General features: G+C 38.6%; 1 protein-coding gene across 1 annotated transcript; it reads left to right on the top strand.

The window, feature by feature from the left end:
* The first annotated feature begins 917 nt into the window (after positions 1-917).
* LOC115918082 lies at positions 918-21,755 on the top strand. Its single transcript, XM_011667080.2, has 12 exons — positions 918-988; positions 4,872-5,019; positions 6,337-6,561; positions 7,173-7,313; positions 7,814-8,173; positions 8,578-8,820; positions 12,917-13,267; positions 13,562-13,667; positions 18,927-19,064; positions 20,436-20,534; positions 20,891-20,982; positions 21,453-21,755. The coding sequence occupies exons 2-12, from the start codon at positions 4,942-4,944 to the stop codon at positions 21,618-21,620; spliced, it is 2,001 nt and encodes a 666-aa protein (XP_011665382.2). The 5' UTR covers positions 918-988; positions 4,872-4,941; the 3' UTR covers positions 21,621-21,755.
* Positions 21,756-23,566: the final 1,811 nt, after the last annotated feature.

The following is a 23,566-nucleotide window of genomic DNA, read 5'->3' on the forward strand; positions in this document are numbered from 1 at the left end:
TTCAGAATTTTCAACCAATTAGGAATTTACATTGGCTCTGTAACTGTAGTAAACACAGTCATGTTTAATGTTTAGTAAAATGCAATGAAACCAACATATTTATGATTTACTTGCAGACTTGAAAAAAAAAGTTGATTGAGCATGGACATTGCATCATTGGTAGCCTCGTGATGTTTTCTTTAAACATCCTACAAATATACAGTATAATTCGTTTTAGTCGTTTAACCTTGATTGCAATTCTGAACATATAAGACTTGTTGAATTAAAAAAAAAGATTGTTATTGATATTTATATTTGTCCTTGTCGTGAACACTGAGTGAAAATTCCGTTTGATGCCATGAAAATTCTTATTTCGTTATGATAAAAGATAGGAATTTCATTTACCTCTGAAATGCACCTGACATGTAACAAAAACTGCAAACAACAATAATATTCTTCGTTATAAAAAAAAAAAAACTTTCTTATGGAATAGGAGTGTAGAGATCCACTCCGTTTGGAATGGAAATCTACTCTCGAAAGAGTTCTTTAACTACTACTTTGGAGTGGATTCCACTATAAATTGAATTTAATTCAACTTCGAAGGAAGTGATTCCTACTATGACTGAAAAAGGTGGATATTCACTCTTGTGCGCTGATATAGTATTCTTCTTTCTCCATTTTGATTACATACCTCTTTACAGAGTATTTGTCGTAACTAACTAAAAGGAATGACGATTTAATTCTAAGATTCACCGGTAAAAAACCGCACGTGACGACAGCTGACCGATTAAGAAATTCTCACCCCAACTCAGCCAATCACAGCTAAGTGTGCTTTCCAGATGCATACCAAAGAAATATCTTGAAGGTTTTCAGGATGAAGAACAGACATGAATGGTTACAGATATCTTGTAGCAACTTGGTGATTCTAATACCCCCGCCATTTTGTTTCAACTTAAAAGCACATATGATAGCATTCGAAACCAGGGAGTTCATCTCGGACCTACATAATGTAAGTTTTGCTTTCATATACTGATAATTAATATATCTGTCATGTACACGAATGTGTTTTTGTATTGTAATTATGTTCAAGTTTGTGGTTATATTGACGGAGGCAAATTATTCAGGCGCATTTCCCCGGCTATGACAGTGATAACAATATGTTTGTGGCCGAGTCCATCTGTAGTGACGCAATATTAGCAGATATCAACAGACCTTCTTTTTATTAGCGCTGAATTAACCATTTTTTCGGGCACTTTTTATGTGTTCGTATTATGCATTCAGTAAGTAATGATCTCTAAAGTGCGTCCCAGAAAAAACGAAACCGAGAATTATCGATGTTTTATCATAACTTAATCAGAATTTAAATTAATAAATGACACATATTTGTAAAGCTTAGAATGATCCTCCTCTTTCATTAAAATGCAACTCTGATGCATATTTCACGCATGAGTGATTAAAAACAATTTGAAGAGAGGAATCTAAAAAGTCATTTGGCGGGCGGTATCTGAATTTCAAAGAGGAAATCACATTTCTAGAAAATTCATTCTCTGCCCTTTCATATGACACCTCAATCAGGAAAATGAGCCAGGAATAACAAAGTTCTGTTTGTTTAAAGTAATGGTTTCATTTTCATAATTTGATTAAACGATTTCGATTTCACTTGCTGCCTGCCGTAGCAACAAAAAGAGTTGACAGAAGACTTAACTCCATTTCGTCTTCTTTGTGCATGGCTGATCTCAACGAAACAGAGTTTTTTGTCAACTCCGTTTGTTGCTATGGCAGGCAGCAAGTGAAAACGAATTCGTTTAATCAAATTATGGAAATGCAAGCATTACTTTAACAAACAGAACTTTGTTATTCCTGGGTCATTTTCCTGATGAGGTGTCATTATGAAAGGGCAGAAAATAAACTTTCTAGAAATGTGATTTTCTCTTTGAAATTCAGATACCGCCCTAAAAATTACCTTTTGGTACCCTCTCTTCAAATTGGTTTTAATCACCCATGCGTGAAATATGCATGATATGAGTTCCATCAACTCAAAGAAGAGGATCTTATTAGCTTTACAAATATGTGTCATTTATTAATTATAATTGTGATTAAGTTATGATAAAACATCGATAATTCTCGGCTTCGTTTTGTCTGGGACGCACTGTATAATCGCAAATGAGTTTTGATGCCCAAATATTTTCTCAAAAAACAATTTGCAAAGTCGATCTTTTAATCAAAATAGTTTCTTCCCTAAAATCGTATACCAAATTGGAACGATATCTTGTTATCCGATATTTAATACACGTTTGGAAAGTCTAGAGTGAAAGAAAAAAAAAATCTTAATTTTGAATGTTGCATTTGAAAGTTTGTAAGCAATACTATTTGACAAGATATGAGATCTCTCTTTCTCTCTCCCTCTCCTAAGCATATTTCATAAGGGATTTTTCAAGTTTAAGAGACGTCTTAGTCGAGTGGTTTAATCCCATAAATGGTAATGCAAAGGTCGCGGGTTCGATCTCTGGCACGGCACTTATGTCAATGGGCAAGGCATTACATCTACATTGCTCCTCTCCACCCAGGTTTATATTGGTACCCGGTTAGATGTGAACGTCAGTGTGATTGGATCAGCTTGTCCGCACCCGTCAAAGGGGCGACTGGCTGGAATGCTCCCAAGGGAGTGGAGAGTGTGCGCTGCAGGATCATAACTGAATATAATGACCGGGGAAATTTGATCAGTTACGCTGTAACTGGTAAATCGCTTTATAGGAAACCATTATCAATATTGTTTTTAAAGCAGCGCTTCATTTTCTCATTTTTTAAAGCATATCTGCACTAGTTTGGCCAGCAGGGAGTTGACCTCCCTGCAAGTCACCGACAGGTGGTTCTCTCATCGAACCAGCTCTCAATTAACGTAAGAAAAAGAGGACCATGACTTACAACGGCTACCGCTTAGGCATTGTTTGCTATATAGAGGGCGCAAGTATAGCTACAAGTGCAGTCCCGCTTTAATACTTGGCAGTATTGTTCGGTGCATATTTTGGGTAATTAAATACCTGTTCAAAAACATTTAGTCAATTTTGACTTCTAATCTAATTTTAATATAGCGAAAGACTGTGATGCTCCCTTCATTATTTTGCGTTCATTATTGAACTTACGTAGTGTTAAGAAAGCAGTGCCTATTCGGGTATATCCATTTGAGTTTCATTGGTATCTAAAATTATTGTAAATCTTGTCGAGGCAAGTTATTCAAAACATTCAAAAACACATTCAATAGAAGTTGCTCAACTAGAATACGTGTATCACATTTTGGCAAAACAGTCATTATGTTTTATAACGTTTATGAATGTTGTAATAATCATCCAAAGATTTCAAATTTGGCCAGTGTTTATACCTAAAACTCATTTTACCGTATGCCTTCCACTTGGATCGACTAAGAACACACCCCAGTATAGTACGATAATACTCTGTAAAGAGGTCTGTACTCAAAAGGAAGAAGAAGAAGAAGAAAATAAATATTGCATAATTACTAAAAACTGTGTACAGAAGAATATTTCAGCATCATAGAAAAATTGTTTATCATGTTTATTGAAAGTAGAGTTCTCTTTTTTTTTCGTTGCTATAGCAACCGTCGTCAAATATAATGTTGTAAGGGTTCAGCGCAGGCTTGCTTTTCAGATGACGTAGAATTAGAAAGAGTGGATGAAGTAGAAAACTGTTTAATCAAACGAGATTAAAAGAAGCCATGTAGTGTAGATGTATTCCTAAATTTCCACAGGCAGATAATTATGTGTAAATATTATGTGGAACTTGTTGGTGCTTTGCGCTGGCTGTGACAAGGGGTTAATTTTAGGCGATGACCGGTACACATTTTGATTAATGCTAATAGGGACTTTTAGATTTACACTACATGAACATGGACTGCTATGTGTGACATCCTTGTAAGGCACTTTTAAGGCAATGTGACGTCCTTTTAAGGCACTTTAGGGCACTTTAAGTGCCTTAAAAGGACGTCACGTTGCCTTAAAAAGATGTCACATGTAGCAGTCCACGTTCTCGTCGTTCAAATCTAAAAGTCCCTAATAAGCTTCTTTTAACGTCATGAGCATAATGAAAGTAATATAGATACAAGGGGCCTGGAATGCAAATAAAATAGGTATATATGAAAGTGAAAATTATTCAAATAATTCGAAGCGATGAAAATAACAAAAATATCATTTCTTTATAATTCTGTAAAATAAAAAAGTCAACATTTCAATTCTACAATAACTTTGGATGTAAATAAATCATCAACTTAGGGATATACATGTTCCTCATAAATGTCTTAAAATTTAATACAAAATTTTGGTATGGGGTCATGAATTTGACTTAAATGAACATATTGGAATCATATGCGACCCTACAATATTCAATGATCTTTGTCGCGGTTAAAATCGTATCTAAAGTGATGAAATTGTGACTAATAAACTCTTAATGTTGTATAGCTCCCTCTCAAGATTGATATTACTTTAGTTTCAAAACAATGTTTGACTAAAATCGACCGATTTTCTTTTCCCGTTTGGAAATTATACATCAGAACTGCATTTTCCGAGATTTTCACGGTCATAGCTAACATTGTATGACCGTAGGCGCTACTTGAAATTTGTCGGGAGCACCGATAAATCTGATATTTTAATTTCTCGAAATCCCTAGCGTTAAGAGCCCGATTTTTTTAAAGTTGCTCATTCTAACACTAGTTTTAACAATGGTAATGCAAATTTTAAATTTCATATTCCAATCCTGTTGAAATATTTATCAAAGCTTTGTATTACCTTTAAGTAGAAACGTATAGTCATGCAGTCTCCACCCCATAATTTCTTATCGTTATCCTCCCCCCCCCCCTTTATTTTAAATAAATTTTGTTGCAGCTCTCGTTGAGACGGTGAAGGTGCTCTTGTCTGGTTTCTGCTGAAGCTAATTGGTTAGTGCTTTTGGAGAATGGAGGATTCAGAAGCCAGGAGGCTGGCAGGAGAGAGGGTGGCGAGCATCGCTTCCAGTCTCGGATCCATGAGTCAGGTTCGTCCAACAGTCTTACGACACTTTTAGAATTCGAAATATATGGCTGAATTTCATTCAGACGTATTATGTATGACCGACATAATATACTATTTTAATGGTTAAATAAACTGTAAACATGCAGTAATTTTTCAACATTTTTCTCTTTTTTTTCTCGATAGAAAGTTGAACAGTTACACCCCTTGGGCTGCATGTTTTTATGACAGTAAACAAATTCAATCAACCGATAATGGTATCGGTGACAGAGGCGTATTAATGAGCAAAAGCTTTTGGGGTGTCAGAACGAAATCCGCATCACCACCAAGTAGCATAATACAGGGGCGGCGGAGCGTCTTCAAAAATAGAGGGGGGGGGGCAACAACAAAAAGGACACTTTCTGGGGGAAAAGGGGCACCTACAGAGGGAAACATTAAAAAAAAACATACACCATTTTTAGACATCGGTATGTACCCCTACACCGTCATGATTGTGATAACAATACCAGGGATGATATCAATATTTGTTTGTTTCTTTCTTGACGTGTTACAAGATACTGTTTAATTAAGCAACATACTCTGCAAGTAGGTGTGAGGGTCTGAATATTAATTTTCGAGCGAGCGAAGCGAGCGAGCAACAAATTTAAGATCTGTGAGGTCCCAGTGCAAAAATTACTTATTATAAAACTCGGAAGACAAAAACCAAACCCTGATGAGTATAAAGCACAATCTAATGAAAACAGACTGAAATTTTCTTTTATAAATAACATAATTAAAACATCTATAAAATAATGCGAGCGATCGAGCTATAGGGAAAATTAAAGAAATAAGGGCTCTAAGTTGCCTTGAATTAGGGGTGCATGATATGGAGATAGGAAAAGTAAGCACTTATCAAAAAAGGAAAAGGACAGTTATTAGAAAAGAAAAGGGGCACTTGTCCTATGTAAAAGGGGCTTTTTGGGGGGTACCTGAAAAGTGGGGGCACAGTGCCCCCCCCCCACCGCCTCTGGCATAATGGGCAAAAGTGAGAGAAAAAACCCGGAAAATCATGTAATTTCAGCAACATTTGTAAATCACTGGTATCGAATTAGAAATAAACCACGTTTGAATTATACTTGGGGTTCATTACCCTGTTTCAGTTGCCAAATCACATAATACGGACTGTTTATATGTTCGTCTTATATTGAAAATGGAAAAACAAATACGTCAAGTCAAATTTATTTGTGCATTATTCACTTGTCAATAATATAAAACGTTTCTATCTCGATATATTCGATATAATCGGCACCTCCATCGTTTTTCATTAACTTTTGAAATAAACTTCGATTTTCGACTAACGCAGGTTGAGACATCGGTACGGGAGGTGATTCAAGACTCGAACAAGATGCTTTGCTCGGCCACACCCTTGACACCAAACGGTAAGAGACGTCAGATGATAAAGATGTTAACCCTGACGCTGATGCCTATCATTGTCCTGACAGCCCTCGCCATCTCCGATCTCATCGCTACCCTCAATAAGAGTGTAGATGCCAGCGAGATCCGGAGGAACGTTCGCTTCAGTCGACAGGTAAGTGGAGATGTTATGTATTTTGATAAAGACCATCGTGTATCCAGCATAGTATGAAGCTGGCGTGCGTTACCCCCACCCATCCCGGTGGCACAGAAATATATCATTCTTCTTTATATTGTAGATACAAATTTGTAGTGGGTCTCCGGCTACGGTTATATACCATTACCATACCCATCGCTGTCTGGTTACGATTGTGCCCCCTGTCAATCTTTTATTTCTTCTGGATAAGCCATTTACTGTGTATACAGGACAATTATCTGAATCCCCGGGTTTGTGATTACGCTAGCAGGAAAACCATTACATTTTCTTCCTTTTAGTTCATTATAGTTATCACACTAAGGTATTATAAGAATTACACAATGCACCAAGAAATTGTTTTTCACACTTAATTCCTCCATCGTGCCCTTGCTTTAGAATGTTAATGCAATGACAGCTCCGGGCGTCCAGCAGCCAATGAAATAATTATATCAAGACCTTATATGGGCTAAACCAATATCGAGGGTTTCATTGTGGATAAGATGCCTTGTCTAAGAACACACGAACCGTAAAAAGGTTCGAACCATCATGCCACTTTCTAAGTCACGTCAAATTGTGTTGTCTAATTACAGGTTGGTACCCTGGTTCACAGTCTACAGATGGAGAGGGACATGACTGCGCTCTACATCAGCTCTTTGATGCAACAGAAGACCGCAGCCACCGGACCAGAAAGGAAGATCTTCCTGATCAATACCTACCCGCTTACCGACGAAGTAAGATATCTAACAGTCAACATGCGAGTGGGTATGTGTGGGGTGTGTATGTGTGTGTGTGTGTGCGTGGAGTGGACGTGGGTAGAATGAATCCTTCTGATCAAAATGTCCCTAAAATGTTTTGGGTCGGGAGAGGATGAAATTTTATCAGGGTAACATTTAAAACATGGTCTGGTATCCCATTAATCATTAATTTTTTTTCTGGCAAGATAATTATTAAAAAAAAGTACCACATCTGGACAACAACCGCTCGAATGATTCCCCTGGGACAAGTATCTGGACAACTACATCGAAAACAATTACTCGAGGACAAATATTTACAAACGTCTAAGATGAAGATATTGGTAATAATAACAACATAATGAGTTGGTGTGCCGACGACAACTGAAGTGGACACGGTGGAGTTAATGGTTTGGGCTATGACTAAGGTGGTATGACTAGGTCAAAGGATGGGGGAATGAAAAAAGATTATTTTAGTAGTGTCGATTCTTCCCCCACAGGTCTTGGAGAGTTTGGACGATTGGCCCGTCAAGGGAACCATGGCTTACCAACAGTTCCAAAACAAAGAGGCCCTGTTGTCGTACCTCTTCCAGTACCGTCTAACCCTCGACATCCACAACACAACCATCTACGAAGTCATCCATTTCTACACCGACGCCATCCAGCTCTTTATCGACTGGCTCTACGAGAGTGTAGGCAAGTCCGGCGGTCAGGGTCTCTGGGAGACACTGGTAGCTTACCAGCTATTGATCGTGGGAATGGAACAGACTGGTATTGAGCGCACGTTGGGGGCGGTGTTCTATACGCAGGGTGGCTTCAATCGGTTGACGGATTACCGCTGGTATATGGAGAAGATGCAGGTAGGGACTGTTATCCGGGCAACTACCCCGCGAATAATGTCTGTAGAGCATTTATTAGACAGTGTAGGAAGATAACCCCAGAAAATTGCTATCAGGAATTAGGTCATATTCATACATGAACACACACAATGTAATGTTTGGCAGCAGATATTAAGACAGAAATATCATCGATAATTATGATAAAAAAGGACTTTGAAGAAGAAGTTAAACTTGAGTTATCTTAGTCTGCAGTTACTTGTTCAATTTCGAATTTCAGTTCATTCTTGTTTTCACTAAGATAAGTGCAACCAAAACAATCAGTATGGCTCTATTCAAAGCTGTTCTTCAAGTCTGTCTTAAGAATTATCTATATTTAGACTGGAGTGGCACACCTTCTGTTATAACAAGAACAAAATGTATTGTAGGTCGGTCAGTCGAACATCTGGGCGTCGCAGAAGTACTCTCAGCTCGTCCGCATGATCCTCGAGGACTCGATCGAGAACTCTGACCACGACTTCCACTTCCAGAATACGATCACAGAGATGCGCTCCATCATTTCGTACAACAACGCCACCAGGGAACCGTCTTGGCAGGAGGGACAGTGGTGGTTCGACAACATGACCATCTATATTGATATCCTCAGGGATATCCAGAAGAACATGGCAGAGGTATGGGAAATGTCATACCTTGGATATCATACCTTGGAAGTAGGCATAAAGTTATACAAAACGTATTTACCCCTCGGTGTCCGTTAGTAGGTTATTGTTGAGTTTGGCGTTGTGCAGTTACGGAAGAACATGGACAGTTGAATAGTTCATCGGTTTTTTTTTGTTTTTTTTTGTTGAAATAAATCTTTATTCAGATAAAATCACGGATAGCATCGTAAGACATAAATATTCATAGCAAAGCACTTAATCACATGTTTAAATGAGATCAAATCAAATTATACATCTCTATTTACTTGATAGCTCATCATAGTTCATCAGGGTTAAACTTGTCCTTCTTCCGTGACCAGTACTTGTCAAGATTTGATTTGAAAGAATTGAGTGATGGACTTTCTGCTACATGATGGGAGACCATTCCATTCGTTTACTACTCTCTGTGAAAATTTAGATTTTATATGTTTCTTTTGTAGTTTGAACTGGTGACCTCTTGTTACTGTGACAGTGGTACGATGAAAGAAATTAGTTGACTGGAGGTCGTCGATTCCATGCATTATCTTATAGACCTGTAGCATGTCGCTTCAATAACTTCTACAGGATAATGAAGGCAAATTTAGTAGCTCTAGCCGTATCTTGTACTGAAGACTTCTGAGAGGTGGAAGGAGTTTAGTTGCACGACGTTGAACTTTTTCCACTTTGAGAATATGTTTCTTCTTATAAGGGTGCCATACGAGAGAGCAGTATTCTAGTGCCGGTCTCACAATTGACTTATATAACTGTGTGAGTCCCTTGTTGTCCATAGTTGAAAAAGTACGCTTGATGATTCCTAATTTCCGGTTTGCAGCATTACAAGCAGTGTCAATGTGGTTTGAAAAGGACATTTTATATTCGAATATTACTCCCAGATCTTTTTCATGTTGAACTGCAGGTAATGGCTCGTTCACATCGTTCACAGTGTAGTCACACAAGGGATAATTACTTCTTCCATAGTGGATGATTTTGCATTTCTCAATGTTGAAAGGGAGTTGCCATGTTCTAGACCATATACAAGAAGGTGGTTTAATGATAATAAATAATAATAATAATAATAATAATAATAATAATAATAATAATAATAATAGCCTAATAGTCCACTCAATTTTTTTTAAACCGAAACGGAAATTCTTTTTGCCCAATTTATTGATCGTGAGCCCGGCAGCCACTGAGCAGCGCCAGATCGACGTTGCTCTACCCCTTATTGTTGAACGCCAAACAGTCTTTCCGTCGTCGATGTTTGCAATTGAAGAGTACGTACAGCTTGGTATCATCTGCAAACAGCTTAACTTTACATTCATTAGACTGAATAACGTCAGGCAGGTCGTTCACGTAGATTAGGAAGAGGGTGATGGGCCCTAACACACTCCCCTGCGGTACGCCACTCATAACGTTGGATTCCGTAGATGTCATTCTGGGAGTGGGTAGTCAGTTTCCATGTGCAGGAGGCCGTAATTCGCTGACACCAGACTTGGTGGAAATACCATTAATGGGAACACAAATATGCGCACAGCAAACCCGTTGGCCAGTCAAGAATTACCCCCTAGACTCTCGGAGCATGCTCGGAGATTCTTCAAGCGAATGAAAAACCAGCATTACATAAGGTCTAATATCGTCATTAAACTCGAGGCTAACCCTGGTGATTGACAACACCTGTTATTGGGTAAACACCCGAACGGTGTCGAATTCCCCATGAGAGCTGACTTCTATGTGACTTTACCATCACTTATTGAGATCTTTCACTTAAAAAGGACTGGATCCAGTTCAACCAAGAAGTTACTAGTAACTTCTTGGTTCAACAGATTACCTGAGATACCGTACGACTCAATTTTCTGTAGCAATCTTTGATGTGGGACAGTGTCGAATGCTTTACTGTAGTAAAGATATATACAATCAATACTTCTTCCACTATTAAGCTCCTTGTACCAAGCTTCAGATACATCGAGTAGTTGTGTGACGCAAGATCTGCCTTTCCTAAAACCATATTGATTATCTGTGTACAGTTCATGCCTATCCATAACAACTATCACATCTCTGATGAAAGATTCCATCATCTTGCACAAAGTACTGGTTAAGCTCACAGGACGGTAATGACATGGTTTCCTCTTATCACCCTTTTTGTATATAGGTGTAACATAGGCTTCCTTCCAACGTGCTGGGACTTGACCTTTCGACATCGACAAATTGAACAATTCAGAGAGAGGTTTAGCAATATAATCTCCAAGTTCCATCAGAATACGGTTGTGTACATTGTCAGGTACTGGGGATTTGGTCTGGTTGTTTCTTGATTGCTACTCTGACAACAGATTATGTAAATTCAACGTTGTCCAGGGTTGTAACATTTCTTCTCGGATCACATCTAGGAATATTGGCTAAATCTTCTCTCGTAAATACAGAGACAAAAAAAATTATTCAAGGTATTAGCTTTTTCAGTGTCTGTTTCTGCATAGCCACCATCGGGTTTCTCCAGTGACCCAATTAAAGATTTTGTCTTTGTTTTACTTTTCACATAATTCCAAAAACATTTTGGATTCGTTTTCAGATCTGAAGTTAGTTTCTTTTCAAAAAATTTCTTTGCATCAGTAACTATTCTGGTGATCTCGTTCCTAATCTTCTTGAACTTATCTCTGTCTAGTTGGCTTCTTGTTTTCTGGAAACGATTCCAGGCTTTATGTTTGTCACAAATTACTTTTCTAACAGCAGCATTCATCCATAAGGGTCTATCCTTTGCTCTCGATTTGAATTTAGCCACAAAAGTATTTGTAACTTCATTGATCCGTTCAACAATAGCATTGTAAGTACCGTTTAGCACCTCATCTGTATGGGTCACATGTATATCAAACACCTCATTTTCATAGACGAATTTCCTCATTCCTTCAAAATCTTCCTTGAAGAATGCGTAGTGTTCCAGGTTGGTGGTTTTACAAGACACGTTCGACACCACTACTTTGAATTCAAGTACTAGGTGGTCGCTCTTGCCTATTGGAGAAGAGGTAACCAATGATTCAGTCATGTCTTCTTGGTCAGTAATAATAAGATCCAAAACATTTGATGTTTGTCCTTCTCTCATTCTAGTTGGTTCAGTTAATAGTTGTGACATGTATAAATCTCGCAGCTTATCTACAAACTCATAAGAAAAACATGTATCTGGCCCTGTTGCTGAAGGGATGTCGTGAGGGTGTTAGATTACATTGATGCCGAACAAATGGGCAACCAAAAATGTAATCATCAACACAAACTTTTTATGAATAGCAGATAAAAGACAGAAATGGAAGGCCATGACCGCCGATGTCTGTAACAGATCTGGTACTTGATGATGACCTAAAAGTTATAATAAACCAAGTCCTGGATTTAACTTCGGTCAATGGACTTTAACATGACTTAAAAGTGGCGTCTATGTTAACCTCCTGCTTACACTCTAAAAATATTGGGCAAAAAATTACCCAATTTTTACCCAAGATGAGGGCAATTATTTACCCAGTGTTGGATTTTAAAAAAATACCCAACTTTAAACCAACAACTAAAATTCCCATTCAGAAATTCACCCAATTCTCACCATAATGTGTAGCATATTATAAACTAGTTGGGCAAATAAGTTGGATAAAATAGTATATATATTATATATAAAAGGACATTGGTGCCGCGGCGGGACACGAACCGCGGACCTTGTGACCCACAACCCTGTGACGTATCCACTCGACCACGACACCTCTCATACAATAGAGAATCCTATTGTTGCATATTTGTTGCCCGACCTACGTGTGCCCAGTAACATCTGCCCAACTAATTTTGAACATTTAATTGGGTAATTACATGTAGTAAATGGTTGGGAGAAAATAAAATGTTGGACAAAAATGGCCCAACTTTAATTTGCCCAATAACATTACCCAATTATTTCATCGGTAAAACTACATGGCTGGTAGAAAATAACCCTATTATTGGACAACATCTGCCCAAATTCGATTTACCCAGTAACATCCGCCCAACCTTTTTTACATTTCATTTTATATGAATGAAGTCAAGTTGAGCTTTTTCCTAAAAATATTACGTTTCATCAACTACCTACCAGGTGATTCTCAACGAACTGAACTCCGCTGTGACCACCGACAACGCCGATCTCGCCGTCAGCATCAGCATCATGGTGTTAGTCGTTTTTCTTTGTGTCATCATAATCAAGGCCGTTGAATCACTCACTTCTAACATGCAGAACTACGTTCTTACGCTGGCTGACCAAACCAAGGCGCTTCATAAAGAGCGAAAGCGGACGGATACGCTGCTCTATCAGATGTTGCCTATTTCGGTTGCCGAGAACCTGAAACGCAACCAGGTCGTTCACGCCGAAAACTTTACAGCAGCCACGATTCTGTTTTCGGATATTGTCGGATTCACTCGGATCTGCTCCGAAAGTTCCCCACTGCAGGTACTTTTTTCGATAGCATAATAAACTATGAATCCCTAAGCATGTTCATCGTGTATTTAAATGAAAGATTTAAAAGCATTCATTCAGTTTTATTTGTTTATAGCTAGTGGAAATAAGCTCTCATTTTCGAGAGTGACCAAAACCTTTCACCACTAATGATAAACATTGCATGGTAGGCTCGCAGACGAGAACATATTGTTTTCTTGATTGATTTAGAACTTCCCCTTTGTGTTTATGGAGTTTACTAAAACATGAGTAATAAAAACGTTTTAATTTGTCTTCATTTCTTAACAGGTGGTCGACATGTTGAACAATGTGTACACAAACTTCGATAGCAGGATCGATACCTACAATGTGTACAAAGTAGAGACGATCGGAGACGCGTACATGGTTGTATCAGGTAAAAAATTGCTTAAATCTAATCGATGAGATGCTTAGTATCCACATGGACATAAGTAAAGGGGAGGGTGCCCCCCCCCCAAAAAAAAAAAAAAAAAAATCCTATCGAATGGCAAACAAGTGCATCGTCTGTCCTATAACTTCATATTATTTTGTCTGTCATCCCTCTTGACTCCCGAAACAAATAAATAACACAATAATACAGTGGCGGATCCAGGGGGGCCGAAACGGCCGCGCCCCCCCCCCTATTGGCGGCGCAAAAAAAGAAGAAAAAAGGGAAGAAAAGAAGAGAAAAAAAGAATAGATTTATTTCCAATAAATTCAGTATTATTGACAATAATTTTTTGAACAAGTTTGATATTCATTTTTTGAGGACATAAAAGCTTTAACAACTTCCACATTTCACCGGAATTTCCTCTATTCTTTAGAATATTTACAGTGATATATTTCTTTTTTTCCTTCCTTATAAGAGAAGTTACAAGATTTCGCAAATTTCTATAGTGTTGCCAGTCCCTATCAGACTTCGACCTTTTAGCAATTCTTTTAAAGCGATCGCGTCTATGCATACTGTCAAGAATCAATTTATTCATCCACGGCGACCTTTTTTGACCCACTCTTTTCTTTTTTACAGGTGCGTGGCGATCTAGAATAGCACTAAATTTGGTTTCCCATGTATTGTAAAGCCTTTTGCACAGCGTCATTACCTAAAACATCATCCCATGCGATATCTTGTAATTCTTGATTTAACTGGTCAAAATCAATTTTCTTCGTGTTACGAGAACGAGTATAACAATGATTATCATTAGAGGGGGGTTTAGTATTACCCCATGAAAGACCAACCATGTAATGGTCACTTAAAGTAACACAAAAAATTTCACATTGCTTGATTTTAGATATATTTGAGGAAAATGCACAATCAATTAAAGTACTCGTAGACTGGGTAACACGCGTTGGTTTTACAACGTGTTGGTGCAAATTATACTCACGAGCAATTTGTAACAATCGTTTAGTATGACAAGTGGGATTATTCTGTAACAAGTCACAGTTTATGTCACTAATCAACAGATAGTCTAAGGATGTGGCTTCCACATTTTCTAAGACAGTTTCAAGCAAATCAAAAACATGAATACTTGAATCGGGGGGCCTATACCATGGAATACGTATACAAGGCTTTTGATGAGATAAATTAACCTGAATACATAACAATTCAAGAGAATTAGATTGTAGCTCAGTAAGGACTGTACAATTTGCAGATTCTTGAAAATATACGATTATTCCTCCTCCAGATCTGTTTCTATCTCTTCTTAGATTACGATAACCTGGCACAGATACATCGTCATTCGTGATACTATCATCGAGTCTTTTCTCACAAAAAGTCACAACATGAAAATTATTTCCCATTATAATATTTCGTATTTCTTCAATATTTTTTAACAAAGAACAAACATTTAAGTGAGCTATATTAAAGCCATTGAATTTATCCAAAGATTTGAATATATCGTTTTCGATATCAGAATCATCCTCCTTCCCCGTAAAAAATAGGGGTCCATTGATTGTATTATCACTTTCACAATCATCATCTGTGTTATAAAATGGCAATTGAATAAGGGAAAACTGTAATCGGGAGATTTGGGGTCATTCCAGAAGGCTTGGCAAACATTATTGAATAGAGAGGGCTGGGCCTGCCGCATAAAATCTCGAGCCGCGGATTCAAAGTTAAACGTTAAAACAGCCCCTGCGCTACAAAGGTCATTACTCTTTAGTGAGAAATTTGAAAAGGACACAATATTTTGGATGTCATTTAAATAGAAGCTATATACTCAACAGTCAAATTTTAAATTAACGGTAGGGCCGCTTCACAACTCTTATTTTGCCCTTCATTTGGATTTGTATTTGAACTCATGTTGGTAGTAATCATGGGCAGGGGCGGCAATCTTGGGCCCGATAGGGGGACACGTCCCCCAGGAAATTAAAAAATATAACTAGAAAGAAATATAGCGGAAAGAACGTACATATTCGTCTAGAATGCATAATTTCAGCATTCAACATTGCAAAATCTCGCTTGGTCGCTACGCCCCGGCCCTCGCCCGATAACACAAAACTTGATATGACGCTCCCGGCCGTGATTTATCCGTGGTTGGTGTAATAGATCTTTTTTCCCTTTCATTTCTACTAACCTAATTGTGTAATCACAATCATGATTGTTTCATTTTCCCTTTAAAGCAGGCGCGTAGCCAGGAGCGGTAGGGGCAGTAAGAGGACATAAGACGAAAAAGGAGCAGACAAAGAAAGTCGAGAACGGTACAACGAATCGTCTTCTTTCTCTAATAATTTAATGAAATATCAAAGCTTCCGCGCTTCGCTCGGGAGGGGGGCAACTGAATTCAGACAAGGATTAAGAGACGAAAATGGTACAACGAATCGTCTTCTTCATCTAATAATTTAATGAAGCGTCACAGCTTATACGTGCTACGCGCGGGCGGGGAAAACTGAATTCAGACAAGGATTAAGAGTCGAGAATGGTACAAAGAATCGTCTTCTTTCCCTTATAATTTAATGAAACGTCAAAGCTTCCACGCTTCGCGTGGGAGGGGGGGGGGGGGGGTAGTCAATTCAGACAAGGATTAAGAGTCGAGAATGGAACAACGAATTATCTTCTTTCTCTAATAATTTAATGAAATATCAAAGCTTCTGCGCTTCGCTCGGGAGGGGGGCAACTGAATTCAGACAAGGATTAAGAGACGAAAATGGTACAACGAATAGTCTTCTTCATCTAATAATCTAATGAAGCGTCATAGCTTATACGCGCTACGCGCGGGCGGGGAAAACTGAATTCAGACAAGGATTAAGAGTCGAGAATGGTACAAAGAATCGTCTTCTTTCCCTTATAATTTAATGAAACGTCAAAGCTTCCACGCTTCGCGTGGGAGGGGGGAATCAATTCAGACAAGGATTAAGAGTCGAGAATGGAACAACGAATCATCTTCTTTCTCTAATAATTTAATGAAATATCAAAGCTTCCGCGCTTCGCTCGGGAGGGGGGGGGGGGCAACTGAATTCAGACTAGGATTAAGAGACGAAAATGGTACAACGAATCGTCTTCTTCATCTAATAATTTAATGAAGCGTCATAGCTTATACGCGCTACGCGCGGGCGGGGAAAACTGAATTCAGACAAGGATTAAGAGTCGAGAATGGTACAAAGAATCGTCTTCTTTCCCTTATAATTTAATGAAACGTCAAAGCTTCCACGCTTCGCGTGGGAGGGGGGGAATCAATTCAGACAAGGATTAAGAGTCGAGAATGGAACAACGAATCATCTTCTTTCTCTAATAATTTAATGAAATATCAAAGCTTCCGCGCTTCGCTCGGGAGGGGGGCAACTGAATTCAGACAAGGATTAAGAGACGAAAATGGTACAACGAATAGTCTTCTTCATCTAATAATTTAATGAAGCGTCATAGCTTATACGCGCTACGCGCGGGCGGGGAAAACTGAATTCAGACAAGGATTAAGAGTCGAGAATGGTACAAAGAATCGTCTTCTTTCCCTTATAATTTAATTAAACGTCAAAGCTTCCACGCTTCGCGTGGGAGGGGGGGGGGGAATCAATTCAGACAAGGATTAAGAGTCGAGAATGGAACAACGAATCATCTTCTTTCTCTAATAATTTAATGAAATATCAAAGCTTCCGCGCTTCGCTCGGGAGGGGGGCAACTGAATTCAGACAAGGATTAAAAGTCGAGAACGGTACAATGAATCGCATTCTTTCTCTAATAAGTTAATGAAACGTCAAAGCTTCCGCGCTTTGCGCGGGAAGAGGGGGGGTGGAGGGAACTCAATTCAGACAAGGATACAGAGTCGAGAACGGTACAACGAATCGTCTTCTTTCTCTAATAATTTATTAAATGTTAAGCTTCCGCGCAAAGCGCTTGAGGGAGAAAACTGAATTGAGAGAAGGATTAAAAGAAAATGGAACAACGAATCATCTTTCTCTAATAATTTCATTATACTATGAAAAGTTCAAAGCTTCCGCGCTTTGCGCGGGAGGGGGAAAAACTGAATTCAGACAACGAATACGAGTCGAGAATGGTACCACAAATTGTCTGCTTTCTCTAACAATTAAAGTAAGCTCAAAGCTTCTGCGCTTCGCGCGTAATGGGGGGGGGGAGAGATAGCGAGCTGCCCAAATATGAGTTTTTTTTATATCTTTTCTCGTTTATTTTGGTGATAAATAACTCTTTCACAAAATACATATTATGCTCAAATTTTTGCTCGCTCGCTTCGCTCACTAGCCGAATTGTGAAATCAGAAAATTACTTTATCGGACAAGAGGCTATAGCCCCCCCCCCCCGATGAAAATGTCAAAAATTGAACAGGTATGGTGCTTCTAATAAGACCTTGTCAGTATTGGTATGTTGAGTTGAAAAATGGTCTGCGCAATTTTCAAATTTCCGGCCCACCCTATTGGAAAATCCTGGATCCGCGCCTGTAATACACTTCAATTTAATATAATATTGTGGGATAACTTGACAACGACTACTCGGAGCCGGCGGTTTATTCAGTACGAATGTTTAACAAACATTTCTTCTCAGGTCCTTCAGGAACTGGACCGACCATGGTCCAGGATTAAAAAGCATAGGTAAAACTCAACCAGAATAAAGACTCTGGAAAACCTTATGACCCATGTCGTAACAAAACATAGCACATCGCACTTTCATTGTAAATAAAAGTTGTCTCGTTGAAAGTTCGAGCTAGAATATAATGAATATATTACACATGAATTGATGCCACGCCCTGGTATCCGTGGCGGAAGCTCGCGCACCTGTACGAGCTGCCTATGCAAATTACTTCCACCGGGCGACGGCCCCGAACCCAACATAAGTATGCATTCATTAACGAAACAAACAACATTTGCCTGCTATATACAATCGTACCGCAGACAAATAATATTCATGACAGGGATATAAAATCCATTGTGATTATTTTTCAAAGAATAGTAGGAATTAAAGGACATGTGATCATGTTTTAACGGAACAAAATAATGAACAGTACATGAGAATTGGAAAATGAAAATACAACTGGTGTTATTAAAATATATATAGTTAATAAATATGACAAAATGCCCCCTTAAAAGCCAATGAGACAAGACAATCAAACGTCATGTTGATATGCCGCTATGCTCACTTGCACTTTGACCATGTTCAGAACACAAAGTTTCAGAAGATCAGGAGTATTATCAATATTTGTTTGTCCCCCAGGCGTTCCACAGCGTAATGGGAACAAACACGCCAGTGAGATCGCCTTGATGGCTCTGGACCTTCTCAACTGTATCAAAGGTTTGGTCATCCCCCATCGACCTGGTACTAAGATGACACTCAGGATTGGAATACATACTGGTGAGTAACGTTGAATTAACGCCCCCTTCTTAATCTACTTCCTTTAACAAAGTATACTGCATTAAGATGGTGACAACTGTCAGCTGTTGAGGACAATGAAGCCTTGTTTACTTAACAAAAAAATATTCATTAACATTCCCTGTAAACAAACAAAACAACACAACACAAACAAATCCTAGTTCTAAGGGAAAATGTGTATAAAAATTACTAAATAACAGAAGGATACAGAGTTAACTCTAATCAAATTAAGGAATAACTCCATTATATACCCAGGATCAATAGTGTGATCCTAAACGTGTCATACGGGCTAGTACTATCGTAGACAAGTCTTCAGAGTATAATTATGGCACGGGTTCGAATCCCGACCGTGGGACTATCGTTCATTGCCAAGACATCGTAAAAATCTTTAAAAAAGGATTGGACTCCACTCACCACTAGTTTGAAGCTTTCTGAAGAATACTTGCAAAGATCATTGAAAATAAATATCAAAACTAGTGGAGAAGCGTAGGTCGTCACTATAAGAGTAAGAACATTCCAATGTCGACACTTCTACTGTCACGGTGTTACAGCGGAAGTTTTCGAGAAGATGAAGTCCCCGATTAAATATATACAGCTAGAAAATAATCAGTCTGAAAATATCGCAATCACCGAAATCCTTCCCTATCATTACGCAAGAAGCCTGGTTACTCATTCGCTAATAAATTGGGAGGTAAAAGACCCCGAGAGTTCCGGACGAAAAGGGTGCTAAAATCACTAAAAGACTGTCCCATTAATACGTACCGCTCGAAGAGAGGACGAACATCAAAGTGAAGTTCTCCGAGAGAAATGTGGTTATAGAAGGCCGTGATTGATCAATCCAGAAAAACGAACCATGGTTACGAAATATATCAAGTCCAGGGCTCCGTTGCATAAAACTTACAACTGATGGTAACTTTGCCATCAATGGCAACTACCATGGTAACGGAGCTCAACAGCCAATCAAAATCAAAGTGTCCATGGTAGTTATCATTGATGGCACAGTTACCATCAATAGTAAGTTTTATGCAACGCGGTCCAGGTGCGAAAGAATACAATATGCGTAATCAACACTGGAAGGATGTGCAAGGATTCTCGCATGTAAATTACCAGATGTGAAGTTAATTACGGCATAAAATGTTGTTGACATACAAAGTACTGTGACTATTCAGTGATTAGATGAAAAAACTACAACACCAATCTACATATGCCACTTCCGACTCCGGAGAAATAAATATGCATGTGTATGAGGCTACATAAAAGTGATAAGGCTAAACAACGAACATTTGTAATTTCTCTATTTTTGACAATAATAATGTTTTACATGAAGGTATCATATGCATTTTCTACCTGTAGGACCGGTGGTAGCTGGTATTGTTGGTTCCAAAATGCCAAGGTACTGTCTCTTTGGCGAGACTGTCAATATTGCATCTAAGATGGAGTCGAATGGATTACGTAAGTAACATCCCTCTATAGCTAAAATCTAAAACATCCCTTTGCGGTTAAATACGATGCGATTCATTTGAAAGGGCGCCATTTGATATTGGATGAGGAAGAACATGAGGGAGAGATGCAGGCGTATTATATCCAGCGTTAGTTTAAGCAGGTAGGCCTACCATCCCCTCTTTGAATGCCCATATATCTGCCAATTACAGTTCGCACACCCCGTACGTCTGGAGAGGACCTGTCAATTAAAGGACGGACTCTTCTCATTCTAAGAGAGTTTCTGTTCTTTACCGGTCTATGCGCTGCAAATTTAATCTCTTAGCATAAGAAATGTCTTCTTTTGTTTGCTTCTTTTTTGTGTGCAGCAAATCGGATTCAGATCAGTGATGATTGCCATCGCATTCTTAAGATCACGGGTGGATACACTATGGTTCGCAGAGGCGAGGTGCTACTTACGGTAAGTTATGCGTTTCATCTTTTTCTTCGGGGTCATCCCAGCCCGCCCCCCCCCCACTCAGTGTTTTTTAGGGTACGCATATGCGTGTTCCCAGCACCCCCCCCCCTCCATTCAGCATAAGTCCGGTGTGTAAAGTCAATACGGGTAGACCTTTTTCTTTTGCTATACGAGCCTTTTCAACCCCCTCCCTTTCAGCATAAGTCCGGTGTAGACCTTTTTCTTTTGTTACAAGCCGGAGATTTTGGGAACACGCATGCGGTCCCTCCGTTCCCGGAGTGGGGGGGGGGGGGCATCCCATTAGACCGACAAACCACGGGATCGACATTTACAAAAGGTTCATTAGACCGATAGTCCGCGAAAAAAAAACAGAAATATATTAGGAAATGTATAATAGAAGAAAGTCTTTAAAAAAAAAACAGAGCTTGTCTTGCAGGAGTCCTTATGTTTTTATCCCTTTCACCCATTTTCAGGACAAAGGTACGATGACGACCTATTGGTTGACTGGTAGGACCGCCGGGACTATTGGATCGGCTTACTCCAGCGAGCAGAACGATCAGAGCGACAGCGACTGTGATTTAACGCTGAACGTCCCCGATGATTCTCCACCATCCATGGACATAGGCATTCACGACTTCTAGTTGGTCGTCTTCCATGGAATCCGATCACAAAGACCATGTTAGGGAGCGATAGTGGCGAGGGGAAGATTATGGTCCAGAACAGTGATAGAGGAAATGACATAGACAGAGTTATTATGTATTTAGGAGGGAGGGGAGGAAAACGGGTGTAAAAACTAAATTGCGTATGACATTAAAATGGCGTCGCACCCTACTAGAAAATAGTTGGTAGAAATTATTGAACTTTTGGCATTTTTGTGTCCCATTAACATTCTCATACCCACCAAAGATTTTTTTTTGTTGGCCAATTGCTGTTCATATCAGGCAGAGAATAGCGCGATACCGGACAATATATTTTCCGGTTGGACATAGTTAGCCAATATGTTTGTTTTACACATTAGTAAACCAATGTTTGGCATTTTTCACCCAGTATTTGGGTTTTAAAAAGTTTAGATAGAAAGGATCGGCCACTCAGAGAGAGGTAGGGAGCGAAATTGAGATACACTGTAGATATAAATATAGAAAGAGAAGAGAAGGAGAGAGATAGAGAGAGAGAGAGAGAGAGAGAGAGAGAGCGAGAGAGAGACCATGGACATGGTGGAGAGGTGGGATGATATAGAACCAAATCGAATTACATTTTATCAAAATTCATAGTTTAAATCCGTATCGACAACTTCGCTATTCAGATCAAACTTCATACCTCAGAGATACCAATCTATTTTATTAAACGTTTCGTCAATGATATTATCTGTGATGTTTTGAATGTACATTTATGTAGCTATGTTTTGTATTCCTTGCCATTGTATTCATAATGTAATTTTTTTCTATTCGGTTCCGCAACTGTAGTTATGATTTTGTACAGAGGAGTTCAAAATGGCAAAATGGTTCCCCCTTTGCCTTTTGTTCCCCATAAGGAAAACAGGCATTGAACATAGTCCCTCAAATTTATAAATAGTTGACGCATTGTTTAAACTTTAATGGATGCACTTTGAGTACGATGCCAATTTATATAAGCATTCCAGGGAGAGATATGGGATGATTAACGAAATAGTATGTCTATACTGTACAGCAATATATCACTACAAGGTGACATTAGAATAAACAATTACATCATTCTGTACTTCACGACACAATATTAAAAAAACAAAATTTATGCATAACAAAATAATAATTTTACCTGTGCAGAGGGTCATATAGGTTTTTAATCAAAAATAAGATTTTCCCCCCCTCAAAAGTCTTCTGCTCATGCGCAAACTAACAACATGAATGTGCATGAGGTTCGTAACAAATAGCTTACTCATGCATTTAAATATTATGAACTCGCCACCCAAATGGTCAGATGAGATCACGTGACATATAATCATAATATATTGCGCAGCACAGAGATAAAACACATGAACAGCTGAATTTCATTTTCATTTTATCATTTCAATTCATTTATTCATAGTCAAATTCAATCATTTCTTAGCATAATTACACAAGTCAACATATGTTCATTGCAAAATACAAACAATACTGTATTAAATACACCAATCCATAATATATAATTTATGCAAGTTATACACAACCGACTCTGCTCCTCTAAAAATACGTTTCCACATTAGGCAACAGATTTTGACTTCTACACCATTGCAAGATTTGTTCATTACGAACTCAAACTAAGGCGCGCGTTTTGAATTTTACAGTGCTGCACTGGGTGGAAATTCGCGCCATATGTGAATAGTATTACTGATTAGTTTGTGTCCACACAAAGGATCACGATTTAAAAAAATAATTCTAAAGAAAAGAATATCTCACGAGGAGAATGATAAATAATAATAATAATGATAATAATAATAATAATAATAATAATAATGAAAGCCTAATAGTCTACTCCAAATTTTATTAAACCGAAACGGAAATTCTTTTTGCCCAATTGATCGTGAGCCCGGCAGCCACTGAGCAGCGCTAGATGGACGTTGCTCTATCCC

Source organism: Strongylocentrotus purpuratus, unplaced genomic scaffold, assembly GCF_000002235.5.
Source record: "Strongylocentrotus purpuratus isolate Spur 01 unplaced genomic scaffold, Spur_5.0 spur5_scaffold_16, whole genome shotgun sequence".
Taxonomy (NCBI): Eukaryota; Metazoa; Echinodermata; class Echinoidea; order Camarodonta; family Strongylocentrotidae; genus Strongylocentrotus; species Strongylocentrotus purpuratus.

Excerpts from the sequence above, each read along its gene's own strand:
- LOC115918082 (XM_011667080.2), top strand. The coding sequence starts at position 4,942 with ATGGAGGATTCAGAAGCCAGGAGGCTGGCAGGAGAGAGGGTGGCGAGC. Across the intron at positions 5,020-6,336 it reads GTCTCGGATCCATGAGTCAG|GTTGAGACATCGGTACGGGA; the intron begins GTTCGTCCAACA and ends CGACTAACGCAG. Across the intron at positions 8,174-8,577 it reads GGTATATGGAGAAGATGCAG|GTCGGTCAGTCGAACATCTG; the intron begins GTAGGGACTGTT and ends AATGTATTGTAG.